The 18,372-nt window shown below is 43.7% G+C and overlaps 1 protein-coding gene across 5 annotated transcripts in view; it reads left to right on the forward strand.

Annotated features, from left to right (window-relative positions):
• The first annotated feature begins 2,629 nt into the window (after positions 1-2,629).
• tns2a (tensin 2a) overlaps positions 2,630-18,372 on the forward strand; it is a 55,376-nt gene continuing 39,633 nt past the window's right edge. Inside the window, exons 1-3 of one of the 5 annotated variants that reach the window (XM_014135670.3) lie at positions 2,630-3,485; positions 12,947-13,052; positions 13,356-13,393. In XM_014135670.3, the coding sequence (XP_013991145.1) occupies positions 3,360-3,485; positions 12,947-13,052; positions 13,356-13,393 (270 nt within the window). In that variant the 5' untranslated portion in view covers positions 2,630-3,359. Of the gene's footprint in view, positions 3,486-7,350; positions 7,574-10,210; positions 10,411-12,946; positions 13,053-13,355; positions 13,394-18,372 lie in introns of those variants that run through there. The other 4 variants (XM_014135669.3, XM_082960168.1, XM_014135672.3 and 1 more) reach the window with 4 other exon arrangements.

Here is an 18,372-nt window from a genome sequence, read left to right on the forward strand (position 1 = left end):
GTCACCCGTAACTCATTATGGGGAGCTTTTAAAGAGTGGGAGAGCTTGATCAAAATGGATATAAGGATTTTTTTTATATAGTTATACGCCAAGGGTAATGGTACGCCACTGCTAAATTATGCAGTTTTGATTGTCGAATCTAACCTCCACTTCCCGTCTTAAAACAATATTCACCCAGATTTCGGTTTCTAGGTGTATTTTTGTCACATTTTAGGTTCTCTTGTTCACTTCAAACAGATGAAAATGCAATATTTGAGTATTTATCTTGTAATATCCTGTCTATACAAACCACCTCTTTCTTTACATCCCTGACCTGTGTGACCCTCAGGTTGTGACCTCTAACCTTGTGTGACAGGACTCATTAAGCACAGCATTTTTTGGGGTTCTCTGCTTCGGAACGCTGATAGTAAACAGACATTCCTGTGTAATTTTTTTTTTTGGGGGGGGGGGGGGACAGGACCCAGTGTGTCTGAGGAGTATACTGTAGCCTGAAGCCGGTCCAGCTGCATGTGCTCCGAGTCACTGTTAAACTCTTGACATTTTCCCAGCATCTTTTCCTGCTTGTCTCCCATATGGTCTATTCCTAGATACCAAAGCAGGCGCCTCCGCCCCCAGGGGAAGTCTAGATGTCCTATCCTGGGAGGGAGAGACAAAGCCCCTGGCTGTGTTCAGTCAAGGTTAAGGGGGGTCAGTAATGGGAAATGTGTGGAACACTGCCTCAGATCTGAATTCAAGGTTGGAATTAAAGGAATTTTACAAGGTAATACCCTCATCACCGCTTTGAGGAGTCACAGTTTAACTTTCTTCCCAAAAGCAACTTTTATTGGTCACTTTTGAATGTGAATCTATTAAATTTCCTACCTAACCGCCTATTATTTGTCATTCTCATACATTGTCAAAAAAATAAAAAATAACTACTCTTAATAGTGTCCTCAATATCATGAAGATGGTTCCTATTTGGCACATTTCCATCACGTCGTTTGTTCTGTACCTGTTTCCTCCACTGTTTTCCATAACTACAACCTTTCGCCACTACTATGTTTCATATCTGGCCTTGGTTGGTATGTTGGTAAGTCCCACATATTGTACTTGAATATACAGTACTTCATTTTGGTTACTTTCCCTTTTTGTCTTGTGGTCTGTGATATGGCCCATGTTTTGTTCTTTCCTGTTTATGGATTATGCCCACACTCTTGGCACAAATCTGTCCTTGGTCAAACGGCAAAAAAATGTAGGTTTACCATATGCAGACAACTATGTTCTATTTGAGTTCATGCTAATGTGTGTTTGGGCGTAGAAAGACACTAAAAAGTGGTCGGTTTAAAGGAGGGTGCCCCTTAACACTGATAATCATTTGAAAAATACTAGCTTTGAGAATGTGGCTCATTCATTTACATCGCTGAAACAATGCACAAAAACAACCGGTGTAAAATATAGTGTTTATTAATATATCATGAAAGTATAATAAATCTTTATCACAGAAATCTGTGATGTTGATTTGCAACATTTGAAATTTGAAAAGGAGCATAGAAGTAGACATAAGGAAACAAATTGACATTAATTTATTGTACAAATTTTGCAATGGCTTTCTCAATCTCCAGACTCAAACTTCATTGAAAATCTATGGTTTGAATTCAAGAGGGCAGTCCATGGGCGCCGATATCAAGGAAAGTATAAAAAGAATAGGAGTGTCAATCATTTTGACACCTATCTTTTTTAGATTGTTTATTATTACCTGTAAATAAATACAAATATTGAGCAATTATATTAGTATAAAATAATAGAAATGCCCCCTTTTTTTGCATACAATATACTATAGCTCAGTATTTGTATTATGTATCTCATATGGTCTTTTTTGCTCATTTTTATGAAGTGTGACAATAATTTTGGTCGTGACTATCTTTCTCGCTCTCCTCGCACTTTCTCTCTCAGGGTTTCTCTCATCCCATATTTGGTCTCTATGATCGCTCTGTCTGTCCTTACTCTCCTCTGTCATATTTTTCAATGTATAGAAACCCATGGTGAGTGTTTTTTCAGTATGGTTATATGTGTCACTGTATCTGGTATGCTTTGATAACCAGCACTGTCTGGAAGCCCAGCTACAGATCCTCAGCTTCATCCAAACCCTCTCCCTGTGATCAGTCTGCTCCACACAGGATATAAGGGCTGTAAGTTGATTAAAAGGAGTTAATTGTACTGTGGTTAAAGCAGGAGGGGTTCAGTTGTTAACACACAAACGAGGATCTGGAAACAGACATAACTGTAGGGGTGGGAAGAGAGGGTTAGGGAAAGAGAGTTGGGGTGAATACCTGCAAGGGCCGTCTGGAGGGAGCAACACATTTACAATAACAAGACATAGCCTGGCCTACTGCTGTTTTCAGTCTACTGAGGTAGGAGGGGAAAAAGAGAGGAAAAGGGAGTGAGAGACGGGGTTTGGAGGCACATCAAGAATTTGCCTTTTAAGGGGTACAGTCTCCAAGTCCTGCGAGTTCACATGCAGCAGCCAAAACACTCTGAAAAAGGATAAACAAAGAACACCGAAAAGACAGAGGAAAAAACAAAGCAAAAATAATACTAATGTTATTCTCACTCTAGTATAAAGAGCCTCTTTTGGGAGCAGTAGCAAAGTGTGAGAATGGGTAAAAGTAAGTTAACTTTGTCTACTCTAAGGTGTAGACAAAATGATAGAAGTTTAGAGTAGATGGATGGCCATAGCAGCACTTCTGACCACTTCAACTCTGCTGGAAGTATTTGGAATTGATGTTGCAAGTTCCACGTTTGTAAGTAGCATAGGGAGAGGGGACTGCCTCCACGCTAAGAGGTCTGTGTCTTTTAGAGCATCCAAACTGCAACTATTGTGGTTTTGTTGGTTTGTGAACCCATTTCTAGACAATACATGCAATGTCTGGCAAAATGACTGTGTATGTGTGAGCAGGAAACAGAGACGGTTTCAGAGCGAGAGAGGGAGGGAGAAACAGAGAGGTATTGTATATCCGTATGAGAGAAGAGAGTTAGTTACAGGGAAAGAGAGAGGGTAACAATTTGTGCCTGGGAGAGAGGGAACGAAGGAGAGAGACCATATATGTACTGTATGTCTATATGTGAGTATTTGAAATGGGGGGATGCATGTGTCTGTGTGAGACAGAAGGAGAGGAGGGAGAGAACGTATATCCTCTGGCCCTTGGCGAGTGTGCGTGAGGCTGAATGGGAGCCAGGAAAAGGGGAAGGGCCTCGCGTCCGCCGACAAAAACAGCTGCCTGAGAGTACGCAGGAAAACAGTGTCTGGTAGAGTATAGGGAGCGGGGGACAGGGAAAGAGAGGACAGGAGAGAAAGAGAGCACCAGGGCCCACATCTCTATATGGGTTGCGCCCTGAGTGCGGAGCCTTGCTGTGGGGAGGAAGCGGAGCCTGTGCCCTTGGTGAGAGGGTCACTGAAGCGCCGAGGTCCAGAGAGGTCCAACAGCGTCAAGATGAAGCTGACCAAGGTGAGTGTCTGGGTGGGCTTGTCTCGGGTTATGCGTGGGGCCACAGCTGCTCCAATACAAAAGAGCTGTATTTTAGGAAACCTTGCACATCATGCATGATATACTCATACATTTGAGTGCATGTGTTTGGTCTGTGTATATTAGCGTGCTTGTTTCTTTGAGTTGTGTCTGGTGTCTGTGCCCATGTTTGGGTACAGGGTTTGAGTTACACAGGGCTATGGAGGGATGGCTACCCCCATAAAAAATCATGGCCCCCTCATCAGAATGGAAATTGTCAAAGAAAGAGACGTTGGGCACCCCCAAGAGTCTGTGTATAATTGGAACCCTGTTTGGGTACATGAGTGTTATTGTAAGTCTCCATGGTTACAGCACATGCTGTGGAGCGTGGGAATGCTTAGCCCCCTGGACGACGTCAGTCTTGCATCCAACTGACCCGTCAGTATAGGTGTGGGAACTGGAGTCTACAGTCAGAATGGATCATCCTCTTTTCATGCTCTCAACCAATTCATTTAAATGATTATTTACTTATCACAGAGCTGTTGTACAGTATTGGTGGCCTCTGACGAACTTGACTTAATTTTGAATGGTTTGGCTGCAGCCGTTGAACATCAAAGAATGCTCCATGAACCGATAAGTATGGAAGAGATATCATTGACTTCTTAACAAATACACTTAACAGCAGTGTCCTTCTGGCCGATGCCTGTTTTCCTGTTGCTGGAATGGCAATGCTTTTTATTGGGTGCCAAAGGCAAGGTGGTGGTTATACTGGTAATTGTTTTTAAGCCTCACAGGGTTATGTGCTATGAGTCATGATGCGTCACAACTTTGTTATACTGCTGGCTGCAGTGCATCCTATGAGTGGGCTGGCTGTGTTATCATAGAGAAGCTCCATTAATGGCTTATAGTATTCAATTACTTGGCAAGCAAAAGAAAAACACAATTTGCTGTAGCTAAATGCACAACAGGGATCAAAGCCAGAGGTGTAATTTCTGCTTGGCGATTGAATCTATCGTGATATGATACTCACTCTTTCAAAGCCTATCTTGATCACCAGAGAACATTGTGATATTGGTTTATGATCCCCTCACCCTAAGCCAGAGCTGGGCAGCTCTCCATCTCTTTAATGTGAAGATAGAGTACAACAACACTGTAGTGACTCGATTGGAATAGATGACTAGATATCCCTCTTGTTCCACCTGTTACAGATGTAACATACAGCGGTTTCTGCAGGCTCAGATTACTCATCCCTTCAAAGGTCAAAAGACAATTGTTTGAATTCCTTAAAGAACCAACGACACTTTAAACTGGCACTGCCTTACAGCGACCATATTCCACAGGCATTTTCTACACACCCAACACAGAAAAGAGCATTGGCGGATCAAGGGTAAAAATAGCCTCTACGATCCATAATGCTCACTCAGACACAGACACAAATACACATAAACACACTGTTCCACTGGCACACACAACCACAAACTCACTCACATGGAAACTCACTCACTTCCTGTTATCTGTGGTCAAACTTTAGTCAAACCCCAGGGAAGCTTTGACTAGACTTGACTCCTCTGGTTTAGAACAAAACTGTTACCAGTACTTGAGGAATGTTTGTGTGTATGGGGCAGAGTATGAGATGAAAGTAGAGAAATGGGAAAAGGAAATGTAAAGCCTTTCCTTTCTCCAAAACCTGCCACCCCAATAAATCCCAGGCCCACCCATTTAAATAACAGAACCTCTGAAGATAATATTGTATGCAAAAGAGTGTTTTGAAAGAGTAGGAAATGTTTTGGGAATGAGCTGGAATTTGGTAGGGAGAGCACATAAAGTAAGTGGGATATGATTCAGCATTGTATTACTCTCATGGAAAATGAATGTAAATATTCCCAAGATAAATACAACCCCAAAGAGACCCTAGCTTTGTTTACTCTCGTGCGTATGTATTCATAGTCTCTCTCCCTCTCTCTCTCTCTTTCCGTCTGTACAGCTGTACCTTATCAACATTTGGCTTAGCGCTGTCTTACACAATCATTCCTCAAGCAATACAGCTCCCCCTTCACTCCCCTTTCCCCCACCCCATTTCCTCTTGGCCAATGTTCCCACTCTCGAAACCTTTTCCATTTACCTCCATGTTGCTCCATGCATTTCCCCTATTCCCCAAAGTGTTATATCCTTTGTATTTAGTGAACTTAAGCTAAAAGCAGTATTTTATTTTAGAGGTATCATTCTATATGTTCAGTACTGATGAGGATCAGTCAGGCTCACTCGGACTCAGTTTCTCAGTATCTCTGCACAGTTAAAGTTGCAATGATGGGAGGCATTTCTGCCTGATTTGCTCTCGACACAGGCTTATCCGACCCCCTATTTGAGGTTCAAAAGCTGTTGCTCCCCCTCTCTATTGTAGTTGTCTCTGTTCATATATCTTTCTTTGTAAATAACTACACATGTCCATCCGCAGGTTAGCGTTTTTCATCATGAATCTTCCTCGGGAGGCAGCTCTGCAGAGTGGTCACTTACTGGCACAGCTTGAAAGTCATAAAATCTGATTTGAAACCTAGCCCTAACCTTAACCACGGTGCTAACCTATCTAGCCTATCCCTAACACATTTTTGTTTTCATGAATGTTTACAATTTTGCAGCTGGTCTATCTAAGGGGAAATCTCTCAGTTCTGCCTCCAGGACAAGACTCATGACAATAAACATCAACCTGCTGTCCATCCATGTCTATGTGTATTTGAGGACGTGACAATAACATTTGTTCTAGGGCCAATTCAACAGCTGTAATCAAATCCCCATCCCTCATTTATTCCCCAACCCCCCAACCCTACCCTCCTCTCCAAGTCCCAGACTCCAAGCAACTTGTCAGCTCGAGGAAGTACCCCTGTATTTTGTTAAACTCTCCTGTGGCCTTCCTGCCCCTCCCTCCCCCTCCCTCCCCCTCTCCTCCACTCCTCTCCAATAGAGAAAAGCTACAGACAAATAAACGTCCCTGGTCCCTCCGTTTTCACATGAGCCGGAAATTCCATGGTGCTTAGGCCTTTTTTACGGCTGGACTGAATTACCCTATGTGTTGTTCTGGGATTCCTGTGAGTTACACTCAAATGATGTAGTGGTTAGATAAACGTAGGTCCCGAACACAGATATACTCAGTCATCATAGTCATGTTTCTAAGAATGTGTTTACTCTCCTATTTATGAATAGTCCTAAATCCTGTCAAGGTCACAGATTATTGGTATTTATCACTATTCTCTTGAGCATTATGGCATTTAATAGTTTCATCTTGGCTTCTAGTTGGCTGGGTAGAAATATCGACATAATGCTCCCATCTATCCCATCCTCTCAGATCGACAGATGTGGCTGGGGAATAGGGACTAGGGGTTGATTTGGAACTCACAAGACCACCTCTGGATTGTGTGAAAATGTGCTACGCCACAGAACTGACGCACTTGCACCCTACTTGTTGCACCTCTCTCTTCCCCCCACGTGGTGTAGCTCTTGTGCTATTGGTAACATGACACGAGTTTGGCTCACCTTTATTATGTCAATGTCTAATCTTGCAACCTGTGTGCATGCATTAAAAAGTGTGTGTGTGCGTTCCTGTGTGCGAGAGAGAGGAGAGAGTCGGAGAGGGCTACATAACCACATGAGGGGCCTTTTGGGGGGATTGTGTCTGGAGAGTATTTACAAGTTTGGATCTATAATTGTCTTACCACAATTATACCAAAACAACCATAACAGTTTCGAAAATTCATGATGGTTAACATGCAATGTTAGGACCCTTTTGACTTGCCCCCAGAAAATACATATCTAATTCCCAATCCTGACCAATCCTGGGGAAATTTCTTCACTCTTCCCTCCCAGATCTGACCAATCACAGAGTGGAATTCCAGTCATTCAATTCCACAATAGCCTTTCCTTTAATGGCTCCACCCACAGCGACAGAGCAGAGGGAGGCTAAAGGAAACAAGGTAACCTTTAGTTGCAAACTATGTTTTGAGGACTTTTTAGGGATGTAAGAGAACTTTTGAAACTAAAAAGTCTAACTCGGACCTATGCCTCGAGGCGTAGATTTAAAGGGAAAAGAAATGAATAAGGTAAGAAAATAATGGAAAAGTAATTATTATTGAAATGTGTTTTTATTGTAGGACTAGTATTACATAGTACTACTTATGATCAATCAAATAATACAAATTCGTGAGGGAATCAAAGTGTTACATTGGTGTGTGGGGGACTGTGCAAGCATCTTCTTTGACAGTTTATTCCATTAATTTGCGCACGCTGCGCTTGCCATCTCCCTCAAAATGTTGTCATGTTGATATCAATAGCTATAGTCTCTTGTCAAATGTTCCAGTGCTGTTATTTTTTTTTTTAATAAACAATTCTCCTTTTCTGTAAATGTTTTTGCGCTGTTAGATTAGTGGATTAGTCACCTTTTCAAACTCGCTTGTTCTTTGACAGTACACCCCGCTAGCCAAAAGTTACACCGCAGCACATCGGACAGGGTTATTTGTCCGACTGAATGAGATGTTCGAGACTCTTCCACAGAGTAATCATCCTCTGGTAAACTATACTCAATTGAAATTCTAGACTACTAATATTGTGGTTTTACTATGAGATTAATATCCTCGCCTTAGTGGAGTCTATTTGCCCAATTACAGTATAATCCGATGTCATAGCAGGCTAATTGTGCAGTATTCTTGCAGGTCTGATACAGAAAGCATAAAAGGAAAGTGGTTAAAGGATCATATGACTCCATGCGCACCCCTCCCCTCCAGTCTCTCCATCCCAATGTGTTCTGTGTTTATTACTGCGTCATAGCAACTTCCCAATCCTTTACCATTATTATGATTTTGTGAAAGTGTATTTTGATCTCCTTAGAGGTAGGTGTGTTTGTCTGTCTGTCTGTCTGTCTGTCTGTCTGTCTGTCTGTCTGCGGGTGTGTGAACTTAATGACAAATGTCAATTTTAATAACCAGGTGGTGATGGTAAACCAGGTAGTGTGTGTGTGTGTGTGTGTGTGTGTGTGTGTGTGCTTTCTTGCATGTGTTGTGTACAGTGTGTGTGTGTGTGTGAGGGGGAGACGTGGATGTGTGCTTTATGTATCATGCAATCAATCTCCTCCAATATCATATTCCCATGTCAAAAGTTTCTTCCCTGCGGTCTGAACATAATAACATGAGGGAAACCACAGTGAATAGGTAACACGATAACATTGTCCAATCTTTCCTTTGGCAGTGATAACCATGTTACTGCTAATAGACTGGCGCTGCTGTGTACTGCAGTGGCCTGAGCATGTAATTTATCAGTTGATAGATAGGGCCCACTCCAGCAGCACAGTGTTGTGGTTCAGACTCTGAGGGAGAAAGGAGCAGAGACAAAGTAGAACCAGCCCAAGTCTCATCGTAGGATTACCTATCTAGGATCTGTTTTGCATTTTAGATCAAAATGAATAAGAATACAATGGACAGGGGGGACCTGATCCTATATCAGCAGTCCTAATCTGAGAGATATGAAAACGGCCCCTGAACAACAGGATCAGGATTGGGAATGTGAGAGGAGAGGAGAGGACCCTAGCCAGCGACAGCAGCAGCAGTGTGGCTGACCACCAGAGGTTAAAACAGTGAGGAGGGCTACACAGGAAGTGTGTCATGGCGCAGCGCTGACCTCACCACTGGAACAAGCTGTCTCTGTTCCCTCCACTGCCTGTCCCACCCTTTTGAGACACACTGGCCTTCTGTGGAGGAAGGGACGGAGGCTGCACAGAGAACACACACACATGTGTACACACACACACACAAACACGTGCACACACGCGTGCACATCCACACACACGTCCACACATATTCAAACACAGACACACACACATCCGCATCTTTAGACTTTCTATTAAGGGAAGGGGAATACAGAGAGAACACACACACAATTACGCACACACACAGACACACTTGATCTCCATCTGTGACACACTGGCTTTAATCGAGGGAGGGGGACTGTACTGCAGACCCACACAAACAACCCCTGTAACAATATGAGTCACAAAGACTCATAGTGGAGAGAAGATGGCATATTACAAACGTTATTATGCTACCGTAATAATTTTACCAGATGGCACATAAAGTATGATGCTCTTGCACTGAACAGTGAACACTCTAAGCTGCTCTGCAGCTCTTCTCCTTCAACTCTTCTCCCTCAGCTGCTGGTGCCCCTCATCCAGCCAGTGCGCCACAACATCAGAGGAGTTGACATTCAGGTCCAAATACAGCTTCAGTTGTTTAGATATTGGAGTCTAAAGGGAAACCCAAGAGAAGACCTACCCTTATGGAGTATCTCTATAGTCCAGCTGCCTTGGGCCCCTGGCCTCGCTTTAGCCTGGGGTCAGTGGGTCCAGTCCGGTAGAGAGAGTGCCACACAATAACCATCATTGTGTAAACTAAATATCAACCTATTTTTGGAGGGGAAGAGGGAGTCAGAGCATCCAGGGGGTCTGTAGGGATGGATGTGTGTAGCATCTGTATGTATGGGTTGGCTCCTCCCTTCAATCACGCTTCTGTTCTGGGGGCTTCTGGTAGACAGGGAGAAGGAAAGGGAGGGATTTCTTTTCAAAAAGCGGTTCTTTGACTAAGGAACTTCTGGTTTTCTGGGCTGGACGACATAAAAATAGGAGAACAGAACCCTTTTGTGTGCTGAACTGCTGTTGAAGCCTGGGGGGTGGGGGGGGGGGCTGTCCCAGAGCAGACGGGAGACACAGGGACTTGGCGATAAAGGTTGTCCCATTACACTGACTGACTACACAAACAGTCAGGTTTGTGAGGTAGCAGCTCACTGGTGTGTACTTGAAGGGTGTTTTTAGGAGAGGAGGGGTTGTAACAGAGAACTGTCTGCAATTGTTTTTTACCCCAGAGTCTGAAGTTCTATTTGGGCGGCTAACGAGGTAAGATGTTATGCATGCCCATTTTAGACATACTTTGCCATGAAGGTGAATGGGATATATAGCCTGTTGGTGAACATTGCGAACTTGTAATAATAAATAATGTTTGTATAAATAAAGTACAGTATGAGGAGAATGTTAGCATGTTTTTGAACAAATATGTAAACCAATGACTGGAGAGCAAAAAATCATGAAAACCACAGACAAACTTTGTAAAGACGGAGGGAAAACCCTGATATTTGGTTTGAATCAACTCAACCAGTCTAAGTTTTCAAGTTGCTGTGTACACTTTGAAAAGGGGGTTTCGGCTGTCCCCATAGGAGAACCCTTTTGGTTATAGATACAACCCTTTTTAGTTACAGGTAAACCCCTTTTGGGTAGAACCCTCTGTGGAAAAGGTTCTACATGGAAGCCACAAGGGTTCTACCTGGAACCAAAAAGCGTTCTTGAAAGGGTTATCCTATGGGGACAGCGAATAGGTTCTACATAGCACCTTTTTAACTAAAAGGGTAGCAGTTTCACTAGATACCCTTATCTATCTTTCCCCCCCATCTCTCTTTCCCTCCATGTTGTCCTCACAGCTCTCATTTGGCAGCTGATTATCCAAAGAGAGCCAATCATTCCTATTACCGTAATTTACGGACTATTGAGCACCCACTGAATATAAAAAAATATATTATTTTGAACAAAAATAAGCCGCACATGTTTATAAGCCGCAGGTGCCTACCGGTACATTGAAACAAATGAACTTTACACAGGCTTTAACGAAACACGGCTTGTAACAAAAATAAAAAATTAGCAGTAAGCTTTAGTTGTCTTTTTGCAATTCCTCACGCTGCTGTTTCCAACGTCTTATCATCGACTCATTAAGACCAAGCTCCCGTGCAGCAGCTCTATTTCCTTTTCCAACAGCCAGATCAATCGCCTTCAACTTGAAAGCTGCATCATATGCATTTCTCCGTGTCTTTGCCATGATGAGGGTGACAAAATGACTACCGTAATCAGAATGATGGGAAGTTTGAGAGCGCTCGATTTAATCTAAACAGTAAACAAAAAAGTTGTTTGACCTTAACCCGTTCGGCAATTTCATTGGTCTAATGAAAGCGTCATGCCGGCAAAAAACTGAGCACGTCACAGAATGTTATTTTGAAGAAAAAAAAAATTGAAAGCGGGAAAAATCCATATATTAGCCGCGTCATTGTTTAGGCCGCGAGGTTCAAAGCGTGGGAAAAAAAGTTGCGGCTTATAGTCCGGAAATTACGGTATGTCATACAGAAGGATCCATGCGACACGTCTCACATGGGGGACATTTTCGTTTGTTACACCTAATTGTCATCGTAAGGACCCAACTTGCACATTGTTTCAACTGAGTGTTTACCAACTGTGGCCGGCTGCTTGTGCTTATGTCAGTATCCAGGTCCGTGTTCAGTTTTGCACAATGCTGTGAAGTGTTCACAATGACTGAAATGTCTCTCTGACAAGTAAAGTAAGGATTCATGTCAGCTTTTTATCTCTGCAACATTCAGTACACTGCACCTTTTTCTGAACGCATCCCAGGGTATGCAGGCGCTGCAGTCCGTCCGTCTGTTTCTCTGTCTGTCTGCCAGGTGGTCTGTCATGCAAAGTGATCGTGTCTTTAGCAAAGATGTTGTGAAACCATGCCCAGTATGTGTGAAACTGCTTACAATGTTTGACTCACATACAACAGTAGGCTTGCGGTGAAGTTAATTAATGTCTCTATTTAAACTATGTTCCCGGTCCACTCCATGGCTGCAGACAGACAGACAGGGACAGTTGTTTAGTGTCATGCCTGGTATGCTTGGGGTCAGTGGTGAGGTGGGGCCATGGGTGGGCAGGGGGGGGGGGGGGGGGGGGGGAGGGCTGCCAGCCCTGGGTGTCCACACAGTTGCGTAGTGAACATGGTAAGCACAGTCTCCTGCCAGCTGTCCAAATAGTGCCCAGTCGTAGCGGGAAAGGAGAATGGAAAAGTGTGCAAACAGCCCCTTTACTGAAGAGGAAAAGCACACACTGCTGTAACAAAGGTTCATTATATGTTTCAGTTTGATTTCCGGACCAATGAAAACAGACAGGCTTTGAGGCAGTAGATAGATTGTACTGTACACACATGAACATGGACACACGGCCATGCATGGACACTTCTGAGGGCTTACATTAACTGGTGGATTTGCCCTCAGTATATCTGAGTGGGTGTTTCTATGCCTTCATTTTTTCCACAAACATTCTCCATCCTTTCTTTCCTTAGTTCACGACATAGGGAGAGAGGGTGTGTGAATGTGTGTAAGAGCAGAGCAACCATTTGTTTACATTGGCTTAAATACCATGCCATGAAATGTGTAACTCCCATCCCCCTGCAGTCTCATGTTCAAAGCCAATTTCATGTTGTGAAACAAAGTGGGATCATGGGCGTGTTACTAGAACATTACCTCCGTTATAGGACCAACCATCCACAACCTGCTAGTGTTTGTGCTACTCCCTAAGTACTGAGTTTATGACTGTGTGTGTACCTGTGTGTTCACAGACGGGCAAGGAAGAGCCACATGTCTTCAAGGAGAAGACCTTTAGGAAGAGGCGTCAGTGTGGGGTGTGTCATCAGAGTGTGGACAGCACAGGGTCCTTCTGTCGAGGTGAGTCTCTCCCTCTTTCTCCGACTCTCTCTCTCCTGCTTTCTCTCTCTCTCCCTCTCTCTCCACCCTCCTCCATGGAGGATCCTGTTCAGCTGGCACTCCTGTCAGCTCTAGCTAGCTGTCTCTCTCAGAGCCAACATCCTCCTGACTGTAAGCTGATTATTGTCTAGGGAGCTCGGCTCAGTTAGATCATGTTTTTAACAATGCTACATCAAATACACAAAATTAACCTGGATGATGGAAGCTGACTAATTGCTCCATTCTCTGTCTCCCTTTGTTCCATTCTCATCCTTCTCTCTCCAGTGTGTAAAACAGCCACTCACAAGAAATGCGAGGCAAAGGTAAGACTCCAAACTGATTCACTCCTGCGTAACTTGCCCAACTCTGGGATTGTCCTCCCTGTCCCTACCCTATGAGCTAGATGCCACCTCTGAGTTGAGCTGCAGCGGGTTAAGGAAGGCTACAGTTTCTTTCCACTGATGTGAAGGCTTCACTGTTCCATTCCCAGAACGGGGACCGGCCGCACCCAAGCCCCACGCTGCTCCATGTGAAAGGGTCATTGATGGAGGAGTGAATGCCAACTTTGGCCTGAGGCAGGGAGAGACTTGGCAGACTGCGGCGGCGGGCGCCATGCATTATGGAAGAAAGCATGTGGCAGAGATTGCCTTCCAATCTTCGTAGCATCTTTTCCATCTGACGAGAGAGCATTAGAGGATAAGTGGGGGTGGGTTTGGAAAGTAGCAAATCAATAAAAGTCCATAGCCGGTTGTTTTTTCAATATCATTTTCATATTTGATGGTTTCTATCTAGGAATGGGCACAAACTCGTCTGCAGTAGACCTGGAATAGTATGTAGGCCACTCTTGTCCTGTGGATTGTAAAGGTCTGTCTGTGTTTCCTCAAATTAATGCCTTTGTCAGAGGGATATTATTTCCACATTGCTGTGTTGTTTGTGGCCTGGATGTGTTTGGGTTTGGAGATGATAGCTGCATAGCTGAGGCTGTCCTGTTGACTGGGGGTGGTCGGTGCCCAGGCAGCGATAGCCATCGGTCCTGCCCAGGAAGGGAGAGGCCAGGCCAGCCTCCGGGGGCATGGCCATCTCAACTGTTATCTGGCCTTAAGAGCCAGCGCTGAGGGCTAAAGGGGCTTGCCCATGAAAGCTTGGGATTCAGGAAGCTCTGATCGAAGGAAGCTGCCTGGGGTTTTATTGAAACCACATACAGAAGAGCAAACACAAACCCCAAATACACATGGTACAACATCCGTCTGGCCCTGAGGGTTTTATAAGTTATTGTCCACGAAAATCTGTCTGATTTCAATAAAAAGACCAGCCTCTGTGTTATGCTAGTGTAATAACCTTAGCTTTATCACAGTCATTGAGAATGAAAGAGAGAGCGAGAGATCGACAGATGGTCAGGTCAGTGTCAGGCCAGGGCCCGTATCCACAAAGCGGGTCCCGACCTGTCCATATACAGATGTACGATCTTAAATTAAGCCAGTTTGATACAGCAGGGAAACAATCCTGCAGCAAGAGGAAATGTGAAATATTATGGGTATTATAATTAATGGAAATAGTTTGAGGGGTTGATACATTTTTCCTAGGGCAAATCAAGTCTGACATTTTAAAGTGGAAATTACACACTTTAGAAGCCTTTTTAAACCTTGAATACACTACAAGTTTGAAATTCTCAGCAACAAATGAGTGATCGAATTAAGGTCCTACATCTGTACTCTTCTTCATTATGATCTAAAAGGTAAAACTGATCCTAGATCAGCACTCCTACTCTGAGAGGCTTTGTGGATACGGGCCCAGATCTGTATTATCACTTGTCTGACTGCTAGCATGATGACGAGTTTCTCACACGACTGGCCTATCTGAGTGATGTTTTTTCTCGCCTGAATCTAGGATTACAGGGACTCTGCGCAACTATATTCAATGTGCAGGACAAAATTGAGGCTATGATTAAGAAGTTGGAGCTCTTCTCTGTCTGCATTAACAAGGACAACACACAGGTCTTTCCATCATTGTATGATTTTTTTGTGTGCAAATGAACCCAAGCTTACAGACAATGTCAAATGAGATATAGCGAAGCACCTGAGTGAGTTGGGTGCACAATTACGCAGGTACTTTCCCGAAACGGATGACACAAACAACTGGATTTGTTATCCCTTTCATGCCCTGCCTCCAGTCCACTTACCGCTATCTGAACAAGAGAGCCTTATCGAAATTACAACAAGCGGTTCTGTGAAAATTTGCACTCAGAGTATCCTGCCTTGGCAAATCGTGCTGTTAAGACACTGATGCCCTTTGCAACCACGTACCTATGTGAGACTGGATTCTCGGCCCTCACTAGCATGAAAACTAAATACAGGCACAGACTGTGTGTGGGTAATGATTTAAGACTGAGACTCTTTCCAATACAACCCAACATTGCAGAGTTATGAGCATCCTTTCAAGCACACCCTTCTCATTAACCTGTTGTGAGTTATTCACAATTTTCGATGAACAATAAGGTTTTATATGTAAGATGGTTAAATAAAGAGCAAAATTATTTATTATTATTATATTATTATTTGTGCCCTGGTCCTATAAAAGCTCTTTGTCAATTCCCACGAGCCGGGTTGTGACAAAAACTCACTCATTCTTATGTTTAATAAATGTATCGTATGTGTGGCAGGCTTACAATGATGGCAAATGTTGAATGTTTGAAGGGGTACGGGACTATAAAAAGTTTGGGAACCATTGACATAGACTGACCAGGTGAATCCAGGTGAAACTATGATCCCTTATTGATGTCACTTGTTAAATCCACTTCAATCAGTGTAGATGAAGGGGAGGAGACACGTTAAAGAAGGATTTTTAAACCTTGAGACATGGATTGTGTATGTGTGCCATTCAAAGGGTAACTGGGCAAGACAAAAGATGGAAGTGCCTTTGAACAGGGTATGGTAGTAGGTTCCAGGTGCACCGGTTTGTGTCAAGAACTGCAACGCTGCTGGGTTTTTCTCGCTCAACAGTTTCCCGTGTGTATCAAGAATGGTCCACCACCCAATGGACATCCAGCCAACTTGACACAACTGTTTGAAGCATTGGAGTCAAAATGGGCCACCATCCTTGTGGAACGCTTTCGACACCTTGTAGAGTCCATGCCCTGACGAATTGAGGCTTTTCTGAGGGCAAAGGGGGGTGGTGCAACTCAATATTAGGAAGGTGTTCCTAATGTTTGGTATACTCAGTGTGTATCTTATCACCATAGGAACACGTTTAAGGTTAACAAATAATGTGACAAATATTAGAGTGAGGAAATCTTACCTGCTTCGATGACATCTGCTTTGTCAGTCCAAGAGATTTTTAAATTGGGCAGAAGATTTGCAGCAGCAATAAGTTAGGGATCTTCCTTCATTCCTACAAAGCGCTTTCAGAGACCCTCTCATGAGTGGTAGGGACATCTTGCACGATGCTTCCAGCCTCTTAAGTTTTGGTTGTAGCGATAAGATCACCGGCAGCAGCCACCCCATATGTCTGTTGGTCTCTGACTATAGGATGTTCAAAGCCGCCACCTGCCGTCACCACAGTTCTCATCACGGTCAAGAAGGCTATTTCTGTAGGGCTCAGCCTGTAAGACATAAGCACATTTTAACACCTGTTAGAATAGTCATAGTTCATGGACAATAACTGTTATAGAAATAAATTACATATATTTATTTATATGTTATCATGGCAGATATCTTCGTTTGTTTGATGGTTCCTTGGTCCGCTTGTTTTTGCGTGCTGAGGTGAGGTTATTGTAGACCGTCATCTTTGATGGAGGTTCCCTCTGAACAAAAAGATTCCATCAATGTATGCAAAATGAATGTCACATGACCTCATGAAACACACAGAGATTGGTTTTATACAAATGAATGTAAACAAACCCATCTGCTGTTCTCGCTCACTTCACATACACACTCAATAACATTTATAATGATGTGTAGACAAAACATCACTTGTGAGAGACACTGATGTTGAAAGAATACATCAATCATGAAGGTTAATGTAATACATTATAGGCCTACTTAAACACTCATTAAGGTGTCATGAATGGCTTCATAAAGGTGTTTTGAATGCTTATGTAAAGTTTAAGTGCCAGTTATAGTAAAGATTTAATTATGTGATATTTGACTATTCTATGCTTTCATCATCTGAGTAAACAGCATGTTCATTACACAGGTGCAACTTGTGCTGGGTACAATAAAAGGCCTCTTTTAAATGTGCTGTTTTGTCATACAACACAATGCCACAGATGTCGTAAGTTTTGAGGGAACGTGCAATTGGCATGCTGACTGCATGAATGTCCACCAGAGCTGTTGCCAGAGAATTGAATGTTAATTTTTCTACCATAAGCCGCCTCCAACGTTGTTTTAGACAATTTGGCAACCGGCCTCACAACCTCAGACCAATTTGGCAACCGGCCTCACAACCACAGACCACGTGTAACCATGCCAGCCCAGTACCTCCACATCCGACTTCTTCACCTGCGGGATCGTCTGAGACCAGCCACCCGGACTGGACAGCTGATGAAATTGTGGATTTGCACAACCAAAGAATTTCTGCACAAACTGTCAGAAAAAGTTTCAGTGTAGTGTGTGCTCGTCGCCCTCACCAGGGTCTTGACTTGGCTGCAGTTCCAACTTCAGGTGGTAAATGCTCATCTTTGATGGCCACTGGCACGCTGGAGAAGTGTGCTCTTCACAGATGAATCCCGGTTTCAACTGTACCAGGCAGATGGCAGACAGCGTGTATGGCGTCGTGTGGGTGAGCGGTTTGCCGATGTCAACGTTGTGAACAGAGTGCCCCATGGTGGCAGTGGGGTTATAGTATGGGCAGGCATAAGCTACGGACAACGAACACAATTGCATTTTATCGATGGCAATTTGAATGCACAGAGATACCGTGACGAGATCCTGAGGCCCATTGTCGATCCATTTATCCACCGCCATCACCTCATGTTTTAGCATGATAATGCATGGCCCCGTGTCTCAAGCATCTGTACACAATTCCTGGAATGTCCCAGTTCTTCCATGGCCTGCATACTCAGCAGACATGTCACCCATTGAGCATGTTTGGGATGTTCTGGATTGACGTGTATGACAGTGTGCTCCAGTTCCCGCCAATATCCAGAAACTTCGCACAGCCATTATTGAAGAGGAGTGGGACAAAAGACCCAGTCAACAACTCTATACTAAGAAGATGTGTCGTGCTGCATGAGGCAAATGGTGGTCACACCAGATACTGACCGGTTTTCTGATCCACTCCCCTACCTTTTTTTTAAGGTATCTGT

The sequence above is a fragment of the Salmo salar genome, chromosome 13 (assembly GCF_965601325.2).
Source record: "Salmo salar chromosome 13, fSalSal1, whole genome shotgun sequence".
Lineage (NCBI taxonomy): Eukaryota > Metazoa > Chordata > Actinopteri > Salmoniformes > Salmonidae > Salmo > Salmo salar.